The 21,866-nt window shown below is 36.2% G+C and overlaps 1 protein-coding gene across 1 annotated transcript in view; it reads left to right on the forward strand.

Annotated features, from left to right (window-relative positions):
* The first annotated feature begins 857 nt into the window (after window positions 1-857).
* LOC137763865 (bifunctional heparan sulfate N-deacetylase/N-sulfotransferase 3) overlaps window positions 858-21,866 on the forward strand; it is a 146,462-nt gene continuing 125,453 nt past the window's right edge. The window contains exon 1 of the mRNA XM_068542324.1: window positions 858-1,838. Coding sequence (XP_068398425.1) covers window positions 858-1,838 — 981 coding nt within the window. The remainder of the gene's footprint in view (window positions 1,839-21,866) is intronic.

Genomic DNA, 21,866 nt, shown 5'->3' on the forward strand with positions numbered 1-21,866 from the left:
CATGAAAAGTGCCAGGACCGTAAGACTCTAATAAACTTCTGCTCTAAAAAGCACCCATGCTTCTTTCTTATTATTTTTCAAAAGTTACTAAATTTTTCAAAGGTTACTGAAACTTGAAAAGGATTTGAAATTATAGCCTAACAAAGTGTTTCATGAAGTTGCAGTTGTTTTCATTATGTTTTTTAAAAACACTTTTATGGTAGTTATTTTATATAATTACTGAACTTTTTCTAAAAAGCAGAAACTGTTGTCTTAATAGTAGCATTTAATGAAATATATCCAAACTTTTATGAATTTTCAGTGTATGTAGTTAAAAACAAATAGTTTGAGCCTATATTACATAATGATATGGCAGTGTATGGCTCAGGTGACCTCTCTGTGATCTTAGGTCTATATGATCTACAGAATTTGATGCAAAGCTCAAGGAGTAAGAGGCAATGCCTTGTTAGTCCAACGTCTTTTCTATACTAGGGATAGAGACCTCTGTTCAATGGAGCCCTTTCCCTCTTTCTGCCCCTCCCATGTCCTCATTCAGATCTGGGAGAAGGAAAGAGAGGTTTTCTTACTTACCAAACACCAGTTCATGTGCCTAACAGGTTGCCACTTGTGCCAGTCACAAGGATAAAAACTTGCTCGTTTTAATGCTTCAGACTGAATGTTTGATATTCTATTGTATTTTATTCTACTTTTCAGATTATATTTTCTGTGAGTCCTGATCCAGTGACACAAATGTGCTGCAATGGTGACATAAACTATTGATTGAGGCTGGAAAAGTGTCTGAAACATCGTCTTTTCTTTTCTTCTTTTATTTTTTTATGGTGCCTCTATTGGAACAGTCTGAGGGAAGTATATACAACATGAGTTTTATCATGAAGCTGCACAGACACTTTCAAAGGACGGTGATTCTGCTTGCCACATTCTGTATGGTGAGCATTATTATTTCTGCTTACTACCTGTACAGTGGCTACAAACAGGAAAATGAACTGTCTGACATGGCTTCAGAAGTAGACTGTGGGGACTTCCAGCACCTACCATACAGGCTGATGGAAGTGAAGACAAGGAAGCTTTCTGATGCCTCAAGGACAGACCCCACAGTCCTGGTGTTTGTGGAGAGCCAGTACTCATCGCTCGGTCAAGACATCATTATGATTCTAGAATCCAGCAGATTCCAGTATCACATTGAAATTGCTCCTGGAAAAGGGGATCTCCCAGCACTTATAGAAAAAACTAGAGGCAAATACATTCTCATTATTTATGAGAATATTTTAAAGTATATAAATATGGACTCTTGGAATCGAAGCCTTTTAGATAAATACTGTGTGGAATATGGTGTGGGTGTCATTGGATTCCACAAAACTAGTGAGAAGAGCCTACAGAGTTTTCAGTTGAAAGGCTTCCCTTTTTCTGTATATGGAAACCTTGCAGTAAAAGATTGTTGTATTAATCCTCATTCTCCATTGCTTCATGTGACCAGATCTTCTAAGCTTGAAAAAGGTTCTTTACCTGGAACTGACTGGACCATTTTCCAGATTAATCACTCAGCCTACCAACCAGTAATATTTGCCAAAGTAAAGACCCCAGAAAACCTTTCTCCTCCCCTCCCTAAAGGTGCTTTTTATGCCACTGTCATACACGACCTGGGGCTCCATGATGGAATTCACAGAGTTCTTTTTGGCAGCAACTTGAACTTCTGGTTGCATAAGCTTATCTTCATAGATGCTGTTTCCTTCTTGTCAGGGAAGAGGCTCACATTGTCCTTGGACAGGTACATTCTCGTGGATATTGATGATATTTTTGTGGGAAAGGAAGGAACAAGAATGAACACCAATGATGTTAAGGTAAGGCTCTTTATCTCAAAGTTTGGTTCATCTCTCAGTAGGTTTGTCTAGGGCTAAGGGATTTCCTGGGACATAGGATTTTTATTTTATTTGGAAATTCTTAGGCAAACTGGGATGAGTTGGCTACCCTCAGCTATTTTTGAGATATGGGGCTATATCTCAGCCCTAGAACAACTAAGTAGATAATATATTTTTCTCTGAATCAAGAAGAAAATGAAGATTGTACTAAAGGATTGAGTGTGGCAGAATCCTGAAATGCATTTCTGTGTGTATTTAAAACTACAGAGTAGAAACCATTTGGTTTAATTACTTTCCAGAAACTATCTACCTCAGTAAACTATTACTAATCTAAGACTTCAGTCCATTTAGCTATGAAATCAAGGTGAATTTATTTTAATGAAAATAAATACTCCCACAAATTTTCAAGAATTAAAGATCTCATAAGTAGCAAGTTCAGATGTTTCTGGAAGTCAAATGTGTGACTCATTTTCTCTTATTACTTTTTTGAAACTCTGAAAATTAGCACTACTAAATATGGAAAGCTATGAATACACAAGCATACCTATTCACATACACACATAAGAATTTACATTAATTTTCAAAATTCATTGAACACTTCTGGTTCATATATGAAACCTATCATGCTACATTTATATTGGATTAGATTTCTTATTGTGTAAAACTGCCGCCCTTAGATAGAAAACAATTATTTGAAGATAGTTGGTTATCATTGTGAAGGGATTATATTACATAAACAACTGGCTGTTTAATATTAATGGAATTTAAAATTAAAATGATCTACATTGATCTTAGTTTCCCATTCGAAATGCCACTGGATTCTATCTCTGTTATACTACATATTGATTTCATGTAAAAGTGAAAGGAGAGATTTTGATACATAATTTTTATTCTATACAGCTTTGACCTTTTGGTAAAATATAAAGTACTGAATCAGATGGAAAAAAAGTCTTGAAACTGCATTCTTTTCTGCAAACAGTAAGCATCTGGCAAATAATAGTAATGTTCATCACACTACTTAAATGAGCTAAGAATACCAGAAGGACTATTAAGTGTTACCATAAGAGAGTGTGAAGACTGAAAAGAAAAAAAAACCTTTCATATTCTTGGCAATATTTTAGACTCTTCCTTTTAAGTCAATATAAATTAATTAATGAAGTTGTGCTTAAGTTGTCATTAGTCTTTTGAAATAGTCTTTGAAAATGTAGCTAAATTAAACCAAGCTGGTAGTTTAAACATCTATTATGAAAAAAAAAAAAAAAAAAATTTATTATGTCCTTGAAAATTACAAACAATATATAATTCTCTTTCTAATTTTTCCATTTCAAAATATTATGATAAAAAAATTTTAAGGCTTTATTTCTAAAATACAAGTCTTTAAAACTGTCAAAATATGTTGTTATGTCATTATAAATATGCTAGATAAATCTCGTTTTTTATGCAAACTCTACTATATCCTCTAAAATTAAACAAAATACAAAATGCCTTTAGTGCTCTTAAGGTTAAGCCATTTTTAAGTGGTATAAAAAATTAAAACCTTACTGAATAAATTCAATAAGAATTTAACATGTGTAAAATATTTTATGAATTGCTCACATTTAGATGGGAATATATTTTCTAACCAACCTAAAGGCTTAAAACAAAGTATGTTTTGAATTATTTGGGTTTTTGAACTACTTCTAAATTGTATCTGTGATTGTGTCTCTAAATACAGTCATTCACCCATTCATTCATTCTTTCATTGATCCATTCTGTAACTAGTTATTAAGCGTGTCCTACATGTGAAGTATTTTTGGTGATATGTAAATAGAAACATACACCATGGTCTTATCCCTTTAGAAGAGAGGGTGGGGGGAGTAAAGTTAGAGAAGCTCAGAAAGCACATAGGTGAATACTGTGCTGAGCATCTTCCTGCTCAATACTTGGAACGGCCATATCACACGCCAGCCGTGGAGGTAGGCACTAGGGATACAAAGATAAATAAAGCATGGCTCCCCCTTAATGAGTGTACCACTGTCTTGGTAGGGGTGGAGTGGGAGTGATAAATAGGTAGATAGCTTGCAATGTGGTGAGTACAATAGGAAAAGTGCCTGTGTGGTCTTATGTAAGTAATGCTGTGTGAAACACTATACTGTGTGCTGTGTACCAGAACTGTTAAGTCCTATTAAGCAGAACAGATTTAGAAGGCAAAGCTATAGTGATATAATGGTTTAGGAGGCTGTAGAGATGACATTCAGACAAAAGAAGATTTCTTGAAACTAGGAAATGAGAATAAGAATGGAGAAGGAATGACCAATATAAGAACAATATCGAAGGTAAGGTTGAACAACTTAGTAATTGGATCAATGGAGATGAAAGAGAATATAATCAAGGATGACATTAAGATTTTTAGCGTAGTTGAATAGAGTTGCCATGTGATTCAGCAGTCCCACTCCTGGGCATATACCCAGACAAAACTATAATTCAAAAAGATGCATGCACCCCTATGTTCATAGCAGCACTATTTACAACAGCCAAGACATGGAAACAACTTAAATGTCCATCAACAGATGAATGGATAAAGAAGATGTGGTACGTATATACAGTGGAATATTAGTCATTAAAAAGAATGAAATAATGCCATTTGCAGCAACATGGATGGATCTAGAGATTATCATACTAAGTGAAGTAAGTCAGAAAGAGAAAGACAAATACCATATGATACCACTTATATGTGGAATCTAAAATATGACACAAATGAACATATCTATGAAACAGAAACAGACTCACAGACATAGAGAACAGACTTGTGGTTGCCAAGGGGGAGGGAAGGATTGGGAGTTTGGGATTAGCAGGTGCAAACTATTATATATAGAATGGATGAACAACAAGGTCCTACTGTATAGCAAGGGGAACTATATTCAGTATCCTGGGATAAACCATAATGAAAAAGAATATGAAAAAGAATATATATATATATATATATATATGTATAACTGAATCACTTTGCTGTACAGCAGAAATTAACACAACATTGTCAATCAACTATACTTCAATAAAATTTTTTAAAGTTAAAAAATGATATTTAGTGTAGTTGAATAATAGTTGATTATTCCAACAACAAAGAAAGAGGAGAGAGCAAGAAGATCATAATGAAGGTCACTAGAGGTCATATTAAAATTTTTAGTTTTATTGAAGTGCATCTGGGACATACAGGTATAGATGTTTAACAGGTAGTTGGCTCCCGAGAAGTCTGGGTAGCAAGTGTAGTTTTTGAAGTTATCATTCTAATTAGGGGATGGTTCACTTTCAGCATGAAAGTATGTGAGATCAGCCAGGGAAAGGGTTTATAGAGTGACAAGAGAAGAAGATCAAGTGTAGAATCTTGAGGGAAATCATCTTTCAGAAAACAAGTGGAGAGAGAAAATCCTGTGAATAAGAGTCAGAATAGTCGGAGACCAGAAAGCTGTGATGCTATACAAGCCTTGGGAGTAAAGAGCTTCAGTGAGGGTGTGATCAGTATAAAATCTAATAGTAGGGTCCACTGAGGTAAGAAATGGCAAGTCTCCTTTGGCAAAAGATAAAAGTCACTGGGGACTCTTACAAGATCCAGGGTAATGGAATGATCGAGGCAGAGGCACAGCTGAAGTAAGTTCAGGAGTAAATTAGAGGGTTAAGATACGAAGAAGGAGAGCGTGGAGTACTCAGTGGAGAAATTTTGATATAAAAGAGAGAAGAGAAATTAGCTGGAGGGTGGGCTAGAGTTAGAGTGACCAACCATCCTGGTTTGCTTACACTGAGGGCATTCAATGCTAAAATTCAGAGTCCCAGGCAAACTGGAATGATAGGTCTCCCTAATTAACTAGGGTAAGGGAAGGACTTTTTCCTAGGAAGAAAGATCCAAGAGCAGGTTGTCTAAGAAAAGGTCATGGATGTGGTGATTAATAGTACATAATTAATAGAAATATTTTCATAAAGCTCTTTTATTTAATTATTACCACTAAAAAAACAAGTATTATACTTTCCCTATTTGATGTATTAGGAAAATTGAAAAGAATGTGAGGAAATTGAAGGTGACGTAGAATGTTTCTTGCAAAATTACAAGGATGGTTGCATACCATGTAAATTTTAACTCTGATGCTAATCACTGCAAACGTGCTTTTTTTCCTTATGTGGGACAATAAAACTGTGTTTCCTTATTTAATCAGAAGATTAGAATTAGCAATGCAATATCAGTTTTTACCTGCCTTGCTACTGAATAACATGAGCACGTTTCAAAGAGCCTCAAAGCTACAGAAGAAACTGTGACATGGCACAAAATATATGACTCTTCAAGAGGAAGAAGATAAATAATGGACCTAAGGTGTTATCTTCATTAATTGGAGAACTTACAAGCCACAAGCCATAGCCCTTAAAGAACCAAAGAACATAGTGTAGACAAATATTATACTACGTTCAGTAAAATTGAAGTCAGGAAGGGCGTGTGTGTGTGTATTAAACTATATGGACAAGACTTGTCTCAAATTTACCATGGACTAGTTTTGTGATGTTAGAAAATTCAAGTTCCTAGTGTTCTAACACCTGTCCTCAAACTTCCTGAGACTAGTGGTTTTTGGAGAAAGGCTTTTTGGAGAGGGAAAGTGGTATATAAATAGATACTTCTCCCATTAAAGCATTTTAAAGTTAAACATGAAAGCACAGCATGACCAAATGAATACTAACAATTCAAATTCTCTCTTAGAAGAATGAATTCACTCTTGGCCTAAGATGCATTATACCCTTAGACTTAGACCGTTTCATATAACATTTCAGCCCTAAGATAGATAGGAAGCGGAACAGGGGGTAGGCTCTGATAAAAGTGGTCTTGAGGGTTTTACTGAACTCTCTGCAGGTATACTCTCAACAAATAAAAGAGCTGCATATCACTCTCATGCCTATGTTTCTCCCTCCTTCTCCTTCTATAATAGGCACATGCTCTCTTTCTAACGTTGACAAACTTTCTAACATCCGTGAGAAAATGAAGAACCAGCCCAGCCGTATCTGAGCACACTAAATGGGCCTGAGTGACTGGAGGGACCCAGCAACCATTCCCTGTCCTCACTACCCTAACCTTTCCCACTGCTCCCTTATACTTCACTATTCCTTGGTTTGGCTGTTTGTTGATTACCCCTTAAATCTACATTTTTTAAGTGGCCTCATAAGAGAGGACAGTTCTTTGTGAGTGACTTTATCATTATTTTCCCTGCTAACTGAAGGTCCCAGAGCGCCTAGGGAAAAGAAAGTGCTGAAAATAGAAGTAGGAAGCCGTGAAGCTCTGAGAAGTAAGTGGTATCAGGCTCAGAAGACAGACTTGGCTGACTTCTCTGTCATGCAGGGGGAGCTGACCCCCCTGAGGCTGAAATGGAAGCTTCAGTGAAGGGGAGCTTCGTGCTGCCTGACCTCACCCTCTCACAAGAACCTTCCTTGCCCCAGCTAAGGTCAAGCCAGAGGCTTCGTAAAGTCATTGAAAAAGAAACTGACACACCAAATATTTGCAGGGAAAAGGCAACTGCAATCAGTTATTCTGTCATAAGTAAAAATAGAAAGGAAACATTTCTCCAGATAGTTCACTACTGATGGATGTTAAGGCCTGTACATAGCACCAATCTTTTTTTCCCCCTAAACTCATATTTCTCTAATTCCTTTCCATTCTCTGTGATGTTTCTTATTTTTTATTTGCTAATATCCACTTTAATTGCATTGTGCTCTGGAAGCATGTGTCTATTTGATACCAATACTTTCCATTTGCTAGAATCACTTTATGACTGGATACAATATTCTTATAAGAACATATATTGTACAGTCAAGGTATATCAGCTCAACTTTGTTAACTGTGTTGTTCAGAGCTTCTGTATTCTTCCTGTTTTGATCTTTTTTTGCATGGAGGGGAAGGAATAGAGTGTACTACTTGATGTTACCAAAGGTGGTATGTTTAATTCTCCAACTCTAATAGTGGATTGTAAATATTTCGTTGTTTTTCTGTCAGTTGTTACCTTACATATTTTGAAGCTATGTTATTTAAGTGTGTGTGTGTATATATTTATATATTAATTTAATATTTCATTATTCTATGGCTATCTTAATACTAGTAGAGCTACACCAGCTTTTTGGGGGTTACTATTTAAAAATTATACTTTATCTCATTTTTATATTTGCTCTATCATCTGTCTTTACATTATAAATTAGTTTTGAGAACAACTTTCTATGACTTTTGCTTTTTATCTACTGTGTCAATATTTGTCTTTTAATTAACAAGATCGGTCTACATACACTTAATATGATTATCAATGTGTATGGATTAATTTCAGCTACCTTATTTTGTGCTTTATATTTGTCCCACTTGTTCTGTATCTTCTTTTCTTTCTCTCTGTCCTTTATTGCTTTTATTGTCAGTTTCCTTCTTTTTTCTACCCATTCTTGGTTTGAAATATATATATATTTTATATATATATATACTATATTTTTTTTATATATTTTTTTATATATATCAAACTAGTGGTTTCTCCAGAAATTTAAACATATGTGCTAATAAGCAAGTGGTAATGTTAATATCCTCACACCTCAGTCAAAAAGTACAAAGTACTTTGTCTCCAATCATGTCCACTCTCCTTTGGCTGATGAGCCATTCTTTTTTTTTTAATTTATTTCATTGAAATATAGTTGATTTACAATATTGTGTTAATTTCTGAAGTACAGGAAAGTGATTCAGTTTATATATATATATATATATATTCTTTTTCATATTCTTTTCTATTATGGTTTATTACAGGATATTGAATATAGTTCCCTGTGCTATACTGTAGGACCTTGTTGTTTATCCATCCTGTATATGATAGTTTGCATCTACTAATCCCAAACTCCCAATCCCTCCCACCCCCACCCCCCTGATGAGCCTTTCTTATTTTGGATATTAACTATGTTATGGCTGTTTATTAGACATGATTGTTTTTACTACCATCATGGTTTAATTAGATTGGCCTACTCCTTTTCAACAGGTAAGCCAGAGTGATGTCATTGACATATAATTCAGATCATGTCCTTCTTCTTCTCAGAACCCTCCAGTGACTTCCAGTCTCACCCACGCTAAAAGCCAAAATTCTTAGTCTTTTATACCCTCTCCCTAACTCCCTGATCACATGTCCTGCTCCCCTCCTCTTCACTCTAACCTCCCTAGCCTCCTTGCTGTTCCAGCTCCTGCTTCAGGGTTTTGCACTTGCTGTTCTTTCTGCCTAAAATGTTTTTCCCCAAAATTGGTGCATGGCTCTCTTCCTCACTTCCTTCAGGTCTTTACTCAAATGTCACCTTCTCAGTGACGTCTTCTCTGACCATTCTCTTTAAAATTGCAACACCCCAAGTCTTCCCATCTTTTCCTGCTAATTTTTTTCCCTAGCACTTATGATCATCAATAGTGTGCTGAAATTGGCACATGCTCACCAGGTCAACTGTGTACATCTCTTCCCAGCTTCAATAACATGGCCAGTAGTTCGGAATTTTGGCATGGGGGTAGTATTACCACAGAAACTGGCAAATTCTACAAATTCAGGCTTTTTTCTTTTCAAAGAGCCAGTTGTTAAAGGTTTAATAGCACACTACTGGACAGACTCTATGTAATTACTTATTTTTGTTGGTTTGTGACTTTGGCTACTAAAATGTAAACACCATGAGGACAAGATTTTCTCATCTGTTTGTTCACTGAGGTATCCCCAGCATCTAAAAGTGTGTCTGGCTCCTTATATATTTGTTGAGTGAATGAATCCCATTCTTCCTGGAGCCTATCCTTTAGATGTTCCTTTAGTGAGAGTCTATTCGTGGTAAACTCTCAGATTTTATGGAATGTAAATGTTTTTATTCACCCTTGTCTTTGAAAGATAGTTTTGTTGAATTTACAATGCTTAGTTGATAGTTCCTTCATGTATAACCATTGTTGCTCATACTAGGAAAAATAGGGCTCCCTAGAAGTCACCTGAATGTCTGTGGTAGTAAAATGTGTCCGAATCCCTCTGGGCCCTATATTGTTTTATAACTGTCAAAAAGTTAGGCAATTTGGGACTGTTCTTATGAACGTATATGAAATGTTTCTCTTTCTTTCAGTTTGGTAGAATACTTATTTCTAAATTTTAGATAATGTGATTTATAATATACAGGAAAATACATCATTCTCAATATTATTATCAAAATTAAATAGCCATAGTGTGCTAGCAGCTATAAAGACAATTATATTAAGGAAATAATTTTCTGGAAATAGTTTTCAGCAATAATTTAACATGGGAAAATAAGAAAATAGTTTAGCAAAGGTAAAAACTATTTTGTATCCATAATCTACTTACATTTAATAAATTTTATTAAATTTGTTACATTGTGAGATGGAATGTATCTCTATTACTATTAATATCAAGGAGTCATTTGTTACACAATGACATTCTAAAAGAATGAGTTCTAAATTATTTAAAGGAGACAAAATGATGTTTCTGAACACCACATGAATATATAAACAGAATATTTGGTGACTAATTACATTTTTAAAGGTCCGATGTGATGAATCCTTCCCAAGCAGGATAAAGAGCCGGGCAATCATAGATGGTACTAAAGCTCAACCAGGCAATGACAAGTTTTACACACTAGATGAGCAGAAGATTACAAGAGGAAAACCCTCAGTACAGATTTAGATGCTAGAGATATTCAATTCAGTTCAGAAAATTATGAACATCTACTCTAAGTGCCGTGATAAGGATTTCAAGGGGTACATTGATGAATAATGAAACATGTTTTTTATAAAGGAAGTGAAGAACAGAGAAAATTTTACTGGGTTATTTCCTTCTTTGGATTGATTTTTTTCAAACATTCCATAATCCTTGGAAATAAGTCAAAATATAAATGGGTCTTTTATATTTCTGTGCTGAGGGCTTATAATAATTACATAAAAGATGTAATTATTTTAAAATGATATATTTGGGGGTACTTAGCTACTCCCAAGATGGGTAACACTTACTGAGTACATACATTATTTTGTGTTTTATATTTATTATCATTTAATTTTCATTTAAAAATCCTATAAAACAATGATTATAAGTACCATCACTTCATATGAAGAAACTGAAGTTCACAGTCTAAGATTAACTTGCCTAACTAAGATCTTTCAACCAGCAAGAGCCAGTCCCAGGATACAAGATGCAGCTCCACCTGCTCCAAAAGCTGGGCTTTCCCACACACACTACTCCCCAGTTGCCCCCTAACACAGTACTGTGGTGTCCATATCAAATCCTTCTTACTCTACTTTATAGCAAATTAGATCCAAGACATAGTCTATTATAGTTTGATGGGTCATATCTGAAGCTCTGCCTTGGATTTAATTATAAGTTTGGGACAAAAGTATCAATCACTTCTTGAAATGCCTTGGACTTAAGTAACTGCAATGATTTGGCCAAGACAGATTTTACTTGAAGGTTTGAGTTGACACGTTCACCTTCCTATGCACTAATGTCTTCTTTCTAGGCACTTTGCCTCAGTTCTGGTAACTGTTATCAGTTTAGCAGTTTTTTTTGTTTGTTTGTTTGTTTATTTATTTGTTTGTTTTTACTTTTGGCTGCGTTGGGTCTTCGTTGCTGCACGGGCTTTCTCTAGTTGCGGTGAGCGGGGGCTACTCTTTGTTGCAGTGCGTGGGCTTCTCATTGCAGTGGCTTCTCTTGTTGCGGAGCACGGGCTCTAGGCACGCAGGCTTCAGTAATTGCGGCACGTGGGCTCAGTAGTTGTGGCTTGCGGGCTCTAGAGCGCAGGCTCAGTAGTTGTGGCGCACGGGCTTAGTTGCTCCACGGCGTGTGGGATCTTCCCGGAGCAGGGCTCGAACCCGTGTCCCTTGCATTGGCAGGCAGATTCTTAACCAGTGCGCCACCAGGGAAGCCCAGTTTAGCAGTTTTGATTGAATTAGGTTGACATAATGACAGATACTTTTGGTGCTAGCTCAATTAAAGTACAGAAATTTTCCATAATTCAGATAATTTAACTTTTTCTCTCTGCATACATTCAGACTTTACAGTCCCTATGATGTTTTACTATGCGTTATACAGGTATTCCTAATATTTTTTTAAGCACACAAATTTTTTTAAAACGAAGTAAATTCTGCTATATTGTCTTAGCCTCTGGGAGACATTAATTAATAGCTAAAACACTTTTTATTCTTAACTTTATAGGCCATTTATGCAACTGTAGCCTCGATACTAAATAGCTCTTAAAATCACAATGTAAATATAAAATTATGAGATCTACTTGACATAATTTATGGACTATTTATAGACAACGGAAACATAGTCAACTGGTTTTATTAAACTTCAAAGTGGACTAAAATTTTTAAAGTATTAAAATTACTCATTTGGTACATATTGGAATTTTACCTTAAAAGTTAGGTGTTTTCATTTTCATATTAATAATTAGAATGATTATACATAATAATAGTTATAATTATTAATTATACCAATTCCTGGGACTTCCCTCCCTGGTGGCACAGTGGTTAAGAATCTGCCTGCCAATGCAGGGGACACGGGTTCGATCCCTGGTCCGGGAAGATCCCACGTGCCGCAGAGCAACTAAGCCCATGTGCCACAACTACTGAACCTGCGCTTTAGAGCCCGCGAGCCACAGCTACTGAGCCCATGCACTGCAACTACTGAAGTCCGCGTGCCTAGAGCCTGTGCTCCACAAGAGAAGCCACCGCAATGAGAAGCCTGCGCACTGCAACGAAGAGTAGCCCCTGCTCACTGCAACTAGAGAAAGCCCATGCGCAGCAACGAAGACCCAACGCAGCCAAAAAAAAATACATATTATATATATATATATATATATATATATATATATATATATATATATATATATATATATATATATATACACACACCAATATACCAGTATACCGGTAATATACCAATTACTAAAATAGCTATGTGTTTGTTTCCTTTTGTTCCTGTAACAAAGTACCACCAACTTAGTGGCTTAGAACAACCCAGATTTATCATTTAACAATTCTGGAGGCCAGGGGTCCCACATGGGTGTCACTGGGTTAAGTTCCAGGTATTGGCAGGGCTGTGTCCCTTTCTGGAGGCTCTAGGGGAGAATCTATTGCCTCACCTTTTCCATCTTCCAAAGTCTGCCCACATTCCTCGGCTCATGTTCCCTTCCTTCAACTCCAAAGCTGGCAACGTTACATCTTTCTATGCCTTTCTTTCGTAGCCACATCTACCTCTAATTAAAACTGGGAAGGTTTTCCACTTTTTAAGGACCTACATGATTTGATTGGCCCACCCACAAATCCCTATATGAAGGTCCTTAATTTAATCACATCTGCCAAATCCTTCTTGCCATATCACATAACATATTCACAGGTTTCAGGGCTTAGTACTTGTTTATCTTGGGGAGGGAAGGGGAGGAAGGAAGCATTATTCTGCCACAAACTATGCTCTTCATGTAGTCATGTCAGCAATTCTTACAGCTGCTCAATCCCCCAAAACACTTCACTACTGTTCTCATTGGGAAATGAAACTTTGATGCCATACCTATGATTGAACAATTAATTTAGCTGAGTCAATAGTAATTAACTGGGGAAAATTAAATTATTGTGCTCATAAACTCTTCCTACCCCTTACACTCTACAAGTTAACACCGGCAAGCAAGTAACCCTTTATTCACTTGGGAAGTTTAAGAAATTTAGCTCTCCAAAGACTGCTCAGTAGGAGCAGATTGTGACTATCACCAATTCACGACTTCAGTAGTTTCCAAGGCCATTTTTCTAAAAGTGCATCCATTATGAAACTAACTAAAAAACAATTTTAAAAGCCAGCTTATTAGGACTACCACACAGTTACTTAAGCACTGATCACCAGTTTTATCATACATTTTTTCTCTCTCCATTTTATCGTCTTTGACATATCTTGTGTTCCTGCACCCACCTCAGCCCTTATTTTATCGCTTTTCCCTCTTTAGAATCCTTTCTCTAATTACCCCAATCCAAAAACAACAGTGGAATTCTATTCCATCTGCTTATCCCTTCTCTCCTCCACTCCCCTGCTTTGATTCCCTAGTGTTTGGATTTGTACAGCAGTGCTTCATTTTCTCCCCCTTTAGATTTACATATTTATTTTTACGTAACTTACTGTCTCTGTATTTTTCTCTGAACTATATATACTGAGTAGAATCAGCATTCCAAAAAAAGAAAAAACTGCATGTAGAAATTAAGCCAGCTGGTTGGGGCATTGAACAATGATCTATTTGGGAAAAAAAAAGGAAAAAAAAGTTCTTCACTATTCTATTCTTTATCTTGGATTAAATAATCTATCAATATATATATCAGAAAAACATATAACAGAGTCATTCCTTGTTCAGGAATCCTAAGAAACAAGGTATTTGAGTTCACCTAGAAAGACAACTTACTTGATACCCTTGAGTAACGGAACTGAGTGGTTTTGACAATAAACCATTCAAAGGGTAGAGTTGCTGTCATCAAAAATAGTTAACACGTGTATCCTGTCAGACTTGGATTTCTGATCTCTTGACACTACTGAAAAATACCTTTAAGAGATTTTGTATGTTACAAAATTTTTAACAAAAATTATCTGACAATATTTTCAAGAGAAAGAAGGCATTATAATGAAGACTGATTTTAACTCTAGTGTATTTGCTTTGCCAAAAAATAGTTTAGGTGGATATTCAAAATATTTTTGCCTAATTTGCTAATCTGCTTTAGAAATGTAATAAGCATTTAAAGAGAGTAAAAAGAGAAAACACTTTCCCAATCTTTGATATTTCTTATCTGATACAGGAGCACTGTCATTGGTCTGACTGAGGGGCAAATGAATAATGGAAAAGAAAAGCTGTATTTTTCATTCTTGTTAGAAGTTTATGGCTAGAATTAGATGTCCAAAATCACTATCACTTGCAACTTCACAAGAACTAATGAATACTCAAACGCCATTCTCAGTGAAGACCCAGTAGCTTACTGCACTCAAAAAAGTTCCATTTCCCTAAATGGGATCAATCTTTAATGGATGCCAGTGACAGGAGGCTGTTCATCAACCCTTCAGGATAATTCAGAGCCTTAGTAGAGGCCAGTGTTCAGTGCTCTGTACTTGGAAATTGATACAATGTCATTGTAACATCTTCAAGAGCAAGGGCAGCCTAGGAAGGTGATTCACTGAACATCTTCCTTTTTAAGCCATTACATTTTCACACTGGTTCTCTATTATAACTGAATGCCTCTAAGGAGCAAAATCTTCACTTAAGCTACCACTTTAAGCCACTCATGTATAACAAAAGTCAACAGTTTATAACTCTATTTTTATTGTTGATGAGCCTAAAACAGAGATACTTTTAAAGTCACCATGTACAACATATAACTTGTAAATGAACAAAAAGCAGGGTGCTATTAGTATTTTTTTTAAAGGAACAATCCAAGAATTTGCCACTAGTTTCATCTTGACAATCTTTCACTCAGAGATATTTAGATGTATTTAAGCACTTTTCAAGATGAGACTATTTTCATGAGTTTCCAAATCAGAAAAGGCAAAATAATCATTTAAAATGCTTGTTTAAACTGCACATTTCCCAATCACACACTCACAGATTTTGACTTGGTAGATTTAGGGAGAGCAGAGGAATCTGTGTTTAATATGCTCACCTAGATGATTCTAATATAGATGGCAGACATGCAAGTTTGGGGAAATACTGCTTTAAAAACACTGCATTCAATATTATTGCAAAATACAAAGACATGGGTCCTATTATCTTTCTGTGAAGAAAGCATGTTAAAATAATTTTGTATAAAAATATTTATAATAATTCTATATATATATAAGCATATATATAATGGAAAGAGGTCATAATAGAATTAATAGTTTTGTGACTGATTTCAACCTAATGCTGGAAGAGTTCTTATTTTCACTTATTTTTGAGCCATACATCAAGACTGTTCAACAATACTTTAGCCAATGTGTATACATGTGAAACTTCTTGTGGAGTTGAATAGAGTAGATTTTACATGAAGGCACAAGAAGCAGAGGATTTGAGGAAGTGATTCCAATAAATGGATGGCTTAGTATGGCCTAGTAAGAAGACAATGGATAATTTTAACAAAGTAAAGTAATGAGAGGTACATTGCTTCTGGGATCTTTCAAGGAGAAGGACTCCAGAGGCAAAGAGGGCCATAAGCAAGATTTTTATAAGAAGTAGGATAAGTGGTATTTTGGGGGGGAAGGGAAGAGGAGAGAGGAAAAAAGGACCAAAGAAAGACAGGAAGCGGGGTGGGAGAGAGAGAGAGAAGTGTGGGATATATTCTTTGTGTTTCAAGTCTAAGTGAATGTGCTTATAATACGATATCAGAGAAATCACAAAGGTTTGGGCTGAATTATAGATGAAATAGAAGTACCCCATCAGATGATCTTTAGAAATCATTAAGAAGTGGAGTATTTTCGAATGAAGAGAAGCTTTAAAGCTTCTTAGGAAGCTTTAAACATTTGTCTCTAATAAGCTACAGCTCGAGTGGGCTAGGCTTGTTTGTTCATTTTGTCCAAAACAAAAATAAATTTTCTTTGTTTTCAAGTATGTAAATAATACATGCACTTTGTAATAAAAACAATCAAACAATGTAGAAAACTATAAAGAAGAAAGCAAAAAAACAGTCTCCCCTAAGTCCCACTACACACTGGATTTAGTCATTCTTTAATGTTTGAAAATCTGATAGGTAAAAAATTTTATTTCATTAACTTTTAAATTTTTATCTTCATTTAATTGTGAAAGTAGATTAACTTGGTCGCATATTTTTATTGCCCATTTGCATTTCTCTTTTGGGAATTACCTTTTATCTAGTTTTCCGTTAAGGTGTTTATTTTTGTTATTGATCTGTAGCATACTATCTCTTCACAAAGAAAAAGACAGATACCAGATGATAGTCTCTCCCTTTTTTCCCCCAGTTTAACATGTCATAAGTTACTTTCATTCATTCATGTAATTAAAGGGAGAATTTACTTTCCTTATATTTATAGGTCTCTCTAGTCAGTTATCATTTTTCCTTTTATTTCACATTCCATACACTTCTGCCTCTTCAGGTGAGAGATATAATTCCAAGACACTCTGGTTTTCCTGAATAACTTACTATACATTTATAACATAACATTTAAAATATTTATATAATTAATCTTACCATCTGTTATTGTAGTACATTCTGTAAGCTTACTTTTTTTTTTTTATAAATTTTTTTTTTTGGCTGTGTTGGGTCTTCGTTGTTGAGCACGGGCTTTCTCTAATTGCAGCAAGCAGGGGCTACTCTTTGTTGCCGTGCACGGGCTTCTCATTGCAGCGGCTTCTCTTGTTGCGGAGCACGGGCTCTAGGTGTGCGGGCTTAAGTAGTTGTGGTGCGCGGGCTCAGTAGTTGGCTCACGGGCTCTAGAGCACAGGCTCAGTAGTTGTGGCGCACAGGCTTAGTTGCTCTATGGCATGTGGGATCTTCCTGGACCAGGGCTCGAACCCATGTCCCCTGCATTGGCAGGCGGATTCTTAACCACTGCGCCACCAGGGAAGTCCCTGTAAGCTTACTCGTAATGTGAAATAAATTTCCCAGCCCTGAGCTCTTATGAAATCTTTGATCATTCTGTTCAATCTCAACCATTTGTAGACCTCAACCATTCTCCTCTTGGCTTTCACATTTTCATAGACTGAAAAACTTGTTATCATTTCATCTTTCTGATTATTTACTTTTTCTTGTAAGTTGCATAGCTGAACATAATATTCCTGTTGAAAATAGCTTGGGACCTAAAGTCAGACAGATCAGCCTGGGTCCATATCTCAACTCTGTCCCTTTCTAGCTGAGTAACCCAGGGCAAGTTTCTTAATCTCTCTCATCATCATTTTCCATATCTTTAAAATGAGAACAATACCTACTTCACAGCATGTATGCCACCTGTGAGGATGACAGTGTATGTCAAATGCCTAATTTCAGTAGACCCTCAATAAATTTAAGCTATTATTTACTATGAACACACCATGTACTAAGAGAGAATATTTGAGCAGCATTTTGGATAAAATTCTAAAATGAGTAAAATTAGTTCTTCTAAATACCTGAGAGATACAAAATCAGCTAGAGGAAAATGAGATCACTTTTGGTCAACCACTCAAAAAATATTGATTGGTGTCTACTATGTGCCAGGCATTCTTTTAGGAGCTGGTGATGTAGTGGTGGCCAAGACAGACAAGTTCGCTGCCCATGTACATCTTACCTCTCTGATGAGGAGAAACAGACAATAAACACGTATACAAATGAACAAATAATCTCAGGCAGAGATAAGAGAGCTATGAAAAAAATAAAACAGGTTCTGTGAGATCAAGAGTGGTGGAAGGCGCAGGGGCCGGGGGCGGGGAGGAGGGTACAAGGAGAGTTCTGATTTGGGAGAAGCTGGATAGGAAAATCGTCTCTGATGTAATATTTGAACTGAGACCTGAAAGAGGAATGAATCAAAGACCTAGGGTAAGAGAATTCCATGCAGAGGGTGCTGTGGAACAAGCTGCGTGTGGTCAAGAGGGAGAAAAGGGAGGCCAGTGTGAGTGGAGCACAGTGGCCATGAAGGAGCCTGCCGTGAGATTAGTTCAGAAAGGTAGGCCCCTGACTTTCTCCTCGAGAGGAGCTTGGGTTTTATTCTAATTTCAGGGAGCAGCCATTGGAGATCTTTGGCAAGGTAGTAATAAGGTCAGATTTAGGGTTTTTAAAAAAAAAATCATACTGGCTGTATGGAGAATGGACTGTAGAAAAATAAAGAAAGGTGAGAACCCAGGTAGGTGGCCACTGCCGGACAGGGGAGTACTAATGGTGGTAAGAAAGATGGTAAGAAGACAGCAGGTTTGAGATCTATTTTGGAGATATCACTGAAAGAACTTGCCAATGGATGGTATGTGGGGAGCTTCAAGAAAGGGTTGAATCAAGGATAACTCCTAAGATTTTGGCCTGACAGTGGTGTGTACCCTGAGTTGGGGACCACAGAGAGAAGAGGAGTATCCTGCAGTGGCTGTGAGGGCATGCACTGTGGACACAGGCTGAGCTGGAATCGCATCTTCATCACTACTAGCTTTGGACAATTAATTAGCCTCTGTGCCTCAGTTTCCTTTTGGGTAAAATTAGACCCATCATAGCACCCATCTCATAGATGTGCCCTAAGGATTAAATAACTAAATAATTTAATTAAATAATTATAAGCACTTAGGACAGTGCCTGTCTCCTGGTGTTAGTTACTATGAAGGGAGAAAAATTAAGAGTTCTCTTTCGGACTTGTTTACGATGTTTTTCAGGTGTCCAAGCAGAGATGTGCAAGAGGTTGGGCATGCAGGCTTAGAGTTCAGGGAGCGGTCAGGCGGAAAGATATAAATCGAGAGCTCATTAGCATATTGATGACGTTTGAAGTCCTGGCACTGGGGGCTTCCCTGGCGGCGCAGTGGTTGAGAATCAGCCTGCCAATGCAGGGGACATGGGTTCGAGCCCTGGTCTGGGAAGATCCCACATGCCACGGAGCAACTAAGCCCATGAGCCACAATTACTGAGCCTGCGCATCTGGAGCCTGTGCTCCGCAACAAGAGAGGCAGCGATAGTGAGAGGCCCGCGCACCGTGATGAAGAGTGGCCCCCACTTGCCGCAACTGGAGAAAGCCCTCGCACAGAAACGAAGACCCAACACAGCCATAAATAAATAAATAAATAAAAATTTTAAAAAAGATTGCTTCGAATATCAACTACTTTAAAAAAAAAAAAAAAAGTCCTGGCACTGGATGAAATCACCTATGAAAAGACAGTAGAGAAGAGAATAAAACAGGACCCGCCCTGGGCCGCTTCACCATTAAGGTCACAGCTCCGATAAATTTAGATGTCAGAGAAATGGCTGAGAGTCTGAATGAATTCTATCTCACTTGTTATTTTTAGATACAACTTTTTCCTAAATTAATTCATAAAAGTCTCATTCTGGATCACAAACTGTCCTCCATTTCCCATTTCACATATATGCTTTTCCATCAGATTATAGGCTCCACATGGTAAGATTATCTGGCATACATTTTTTCATGTCCTTCTCTGTCCCTACTACAGAGTGATACACATAGGCGCTCTCAATAAATGTCTCTTGGATATCAGATATTTAAAGAATTATAATGAATAATTTGTCTTTTCCATGTTACCATATGAAGGACTGGTTGCTGAGGACATGAATTTTTTGCTCTAAGGAAGAACATTAACTGAAAGAGTTTAATTGAAAAAAAAAGAAATATGACCCCTTTGGAAAACCAAACAGGAATCCAGGCTCATGAATAAATTTATTTTCCTAGAACCTATCTTTCTCTATTGCACAAGGAAGAGATTTAAAATGAAAAGATAATGAGCTTTTGGACTAAAGCAAACTTGTGCTCGAATCTTAGATCCATGCAAGTCGTGAGACCTGAACAAGTCACTCAACCAGTCTGAACCCCAGTCTCCTCATCGTTCAAGTAGGGATGATGATAGTACCTACCTAATAAAATTTGAAAAAGTTTAAAGGAGACTGTGCTTTGCATACTCACATGTTGATTTCCTTTTCTCTCCTACAAATTATACTGCCTTATCTTCTAAAAACTAATTCATCTTGACAGCCCTTAAACACAGTATTGCTTAACTGAGAATGGCCTCTGATAAAGGTTTGGAACTTGTTTCAGTCAGTTAGACTTAAATCTCACTATGGTGAGATTGCATGTGAGTTTTATTTCATTCTTAATTCTACAGTGAATAAGCATTTCTTTAACTTTTTAAACTATAAAGAAAATAATTTGGCATATTCAAGTACTCAACATCTTAAACAGATATTACCTTTTTGCTGTATCTAATTTAAATCTTTTTGTTGTTACTGTGGGAGAAATAAAATATTTCAGATACAGGGAAAAGCGCCCCCTCCCAATTCCTTTCCCCTTCTTCCTCATTTCCCCCAGAGGTAACCACTATCCTGAAGTTGGTGTGTATCATTCCCAAACAAGCTTTTATATTTTCTACTATGTATGTATATATATATATAAACAACATATTATTTTCTGTTTTTAGATTTTATGTGGATGGTATCATCGTCTATTAATCATTCTGCAATTTCTTCACTCAATACTATATTTTTGAGATTTATTCATGGTTATAATTAAAATCTAATTCATTAATATTTAAAAAAAGTTATACTGCCTTATATATTTTTTTTTAAAACCTTAGGGAAGGTTTTTTGCACTTATGCATTCATTATTCTCCGTACTCATCACAATTACGTACATATAAAATGCAGTTTTTTTTTAAATGATGCATGCAAGTAGTATATTATGTGTTATCTGTAGATATAAAAGTACATTGAGTTATAAAAATGTGCTGTTTAGTTTTACATAAATAAATTTACTTATTTCTAAATCAAATATATATATATGACAAGATCTTTCATATGTAACAGGTGAGACTTGTTACATGTGTAGAAATTTGTGCTTTTTTTTCCCTTTTGTTTTATTCTTTTCCATTATAGGCTACCACAAGACACTGAGTGTAGCTCCCTGTGCTACACAGCAGATCCCTGCTGCTTACCCACCCCATATATAGCACTGTGTATATGCCAAGCCCAAACTCCCAATCCGTCTATCCCCCCCTCCCACTATTCCCTTTGGTAACCACAAGCCTGCCCTCCACATCTGTGAGTCCATTTCTGTTTTGCAAATAAGTTCATATAAGTTATTTACAAATATATATATTTACAAAATATATGTTTATATATTTTGTAAATATATATATTTATAAAATATATAAGTTTATATATTTTGTAAATATATATATCACATCTTCTTTATCCATTCATCTGTTGATGGATATTAGGTTGCTTCCATGTCTTGGCTATTGTAAACAGTGCTGCTATGAATATTTGGGTGCATGTAATATCTTTTCAAATCATAGTTTTGTCTGGATATATGCCCAGGAGTGGGATTGCAG

The sequence above is a fragment of the Eschrichtius robustus genome, chromosome 4 (genome assembly GCF_028021215.1).
Source record: "Eschrichtius robustus isolate mEscRob2 chromosome 4, mEscRob2.pri, whole genome shotgun sequence".
NCBI lineage: Eukaryota > Metazoa > Chordata > Mammalia > Artiodactyla > Eschrichtiidae > Eschrichtius > Eschrichtius robustus.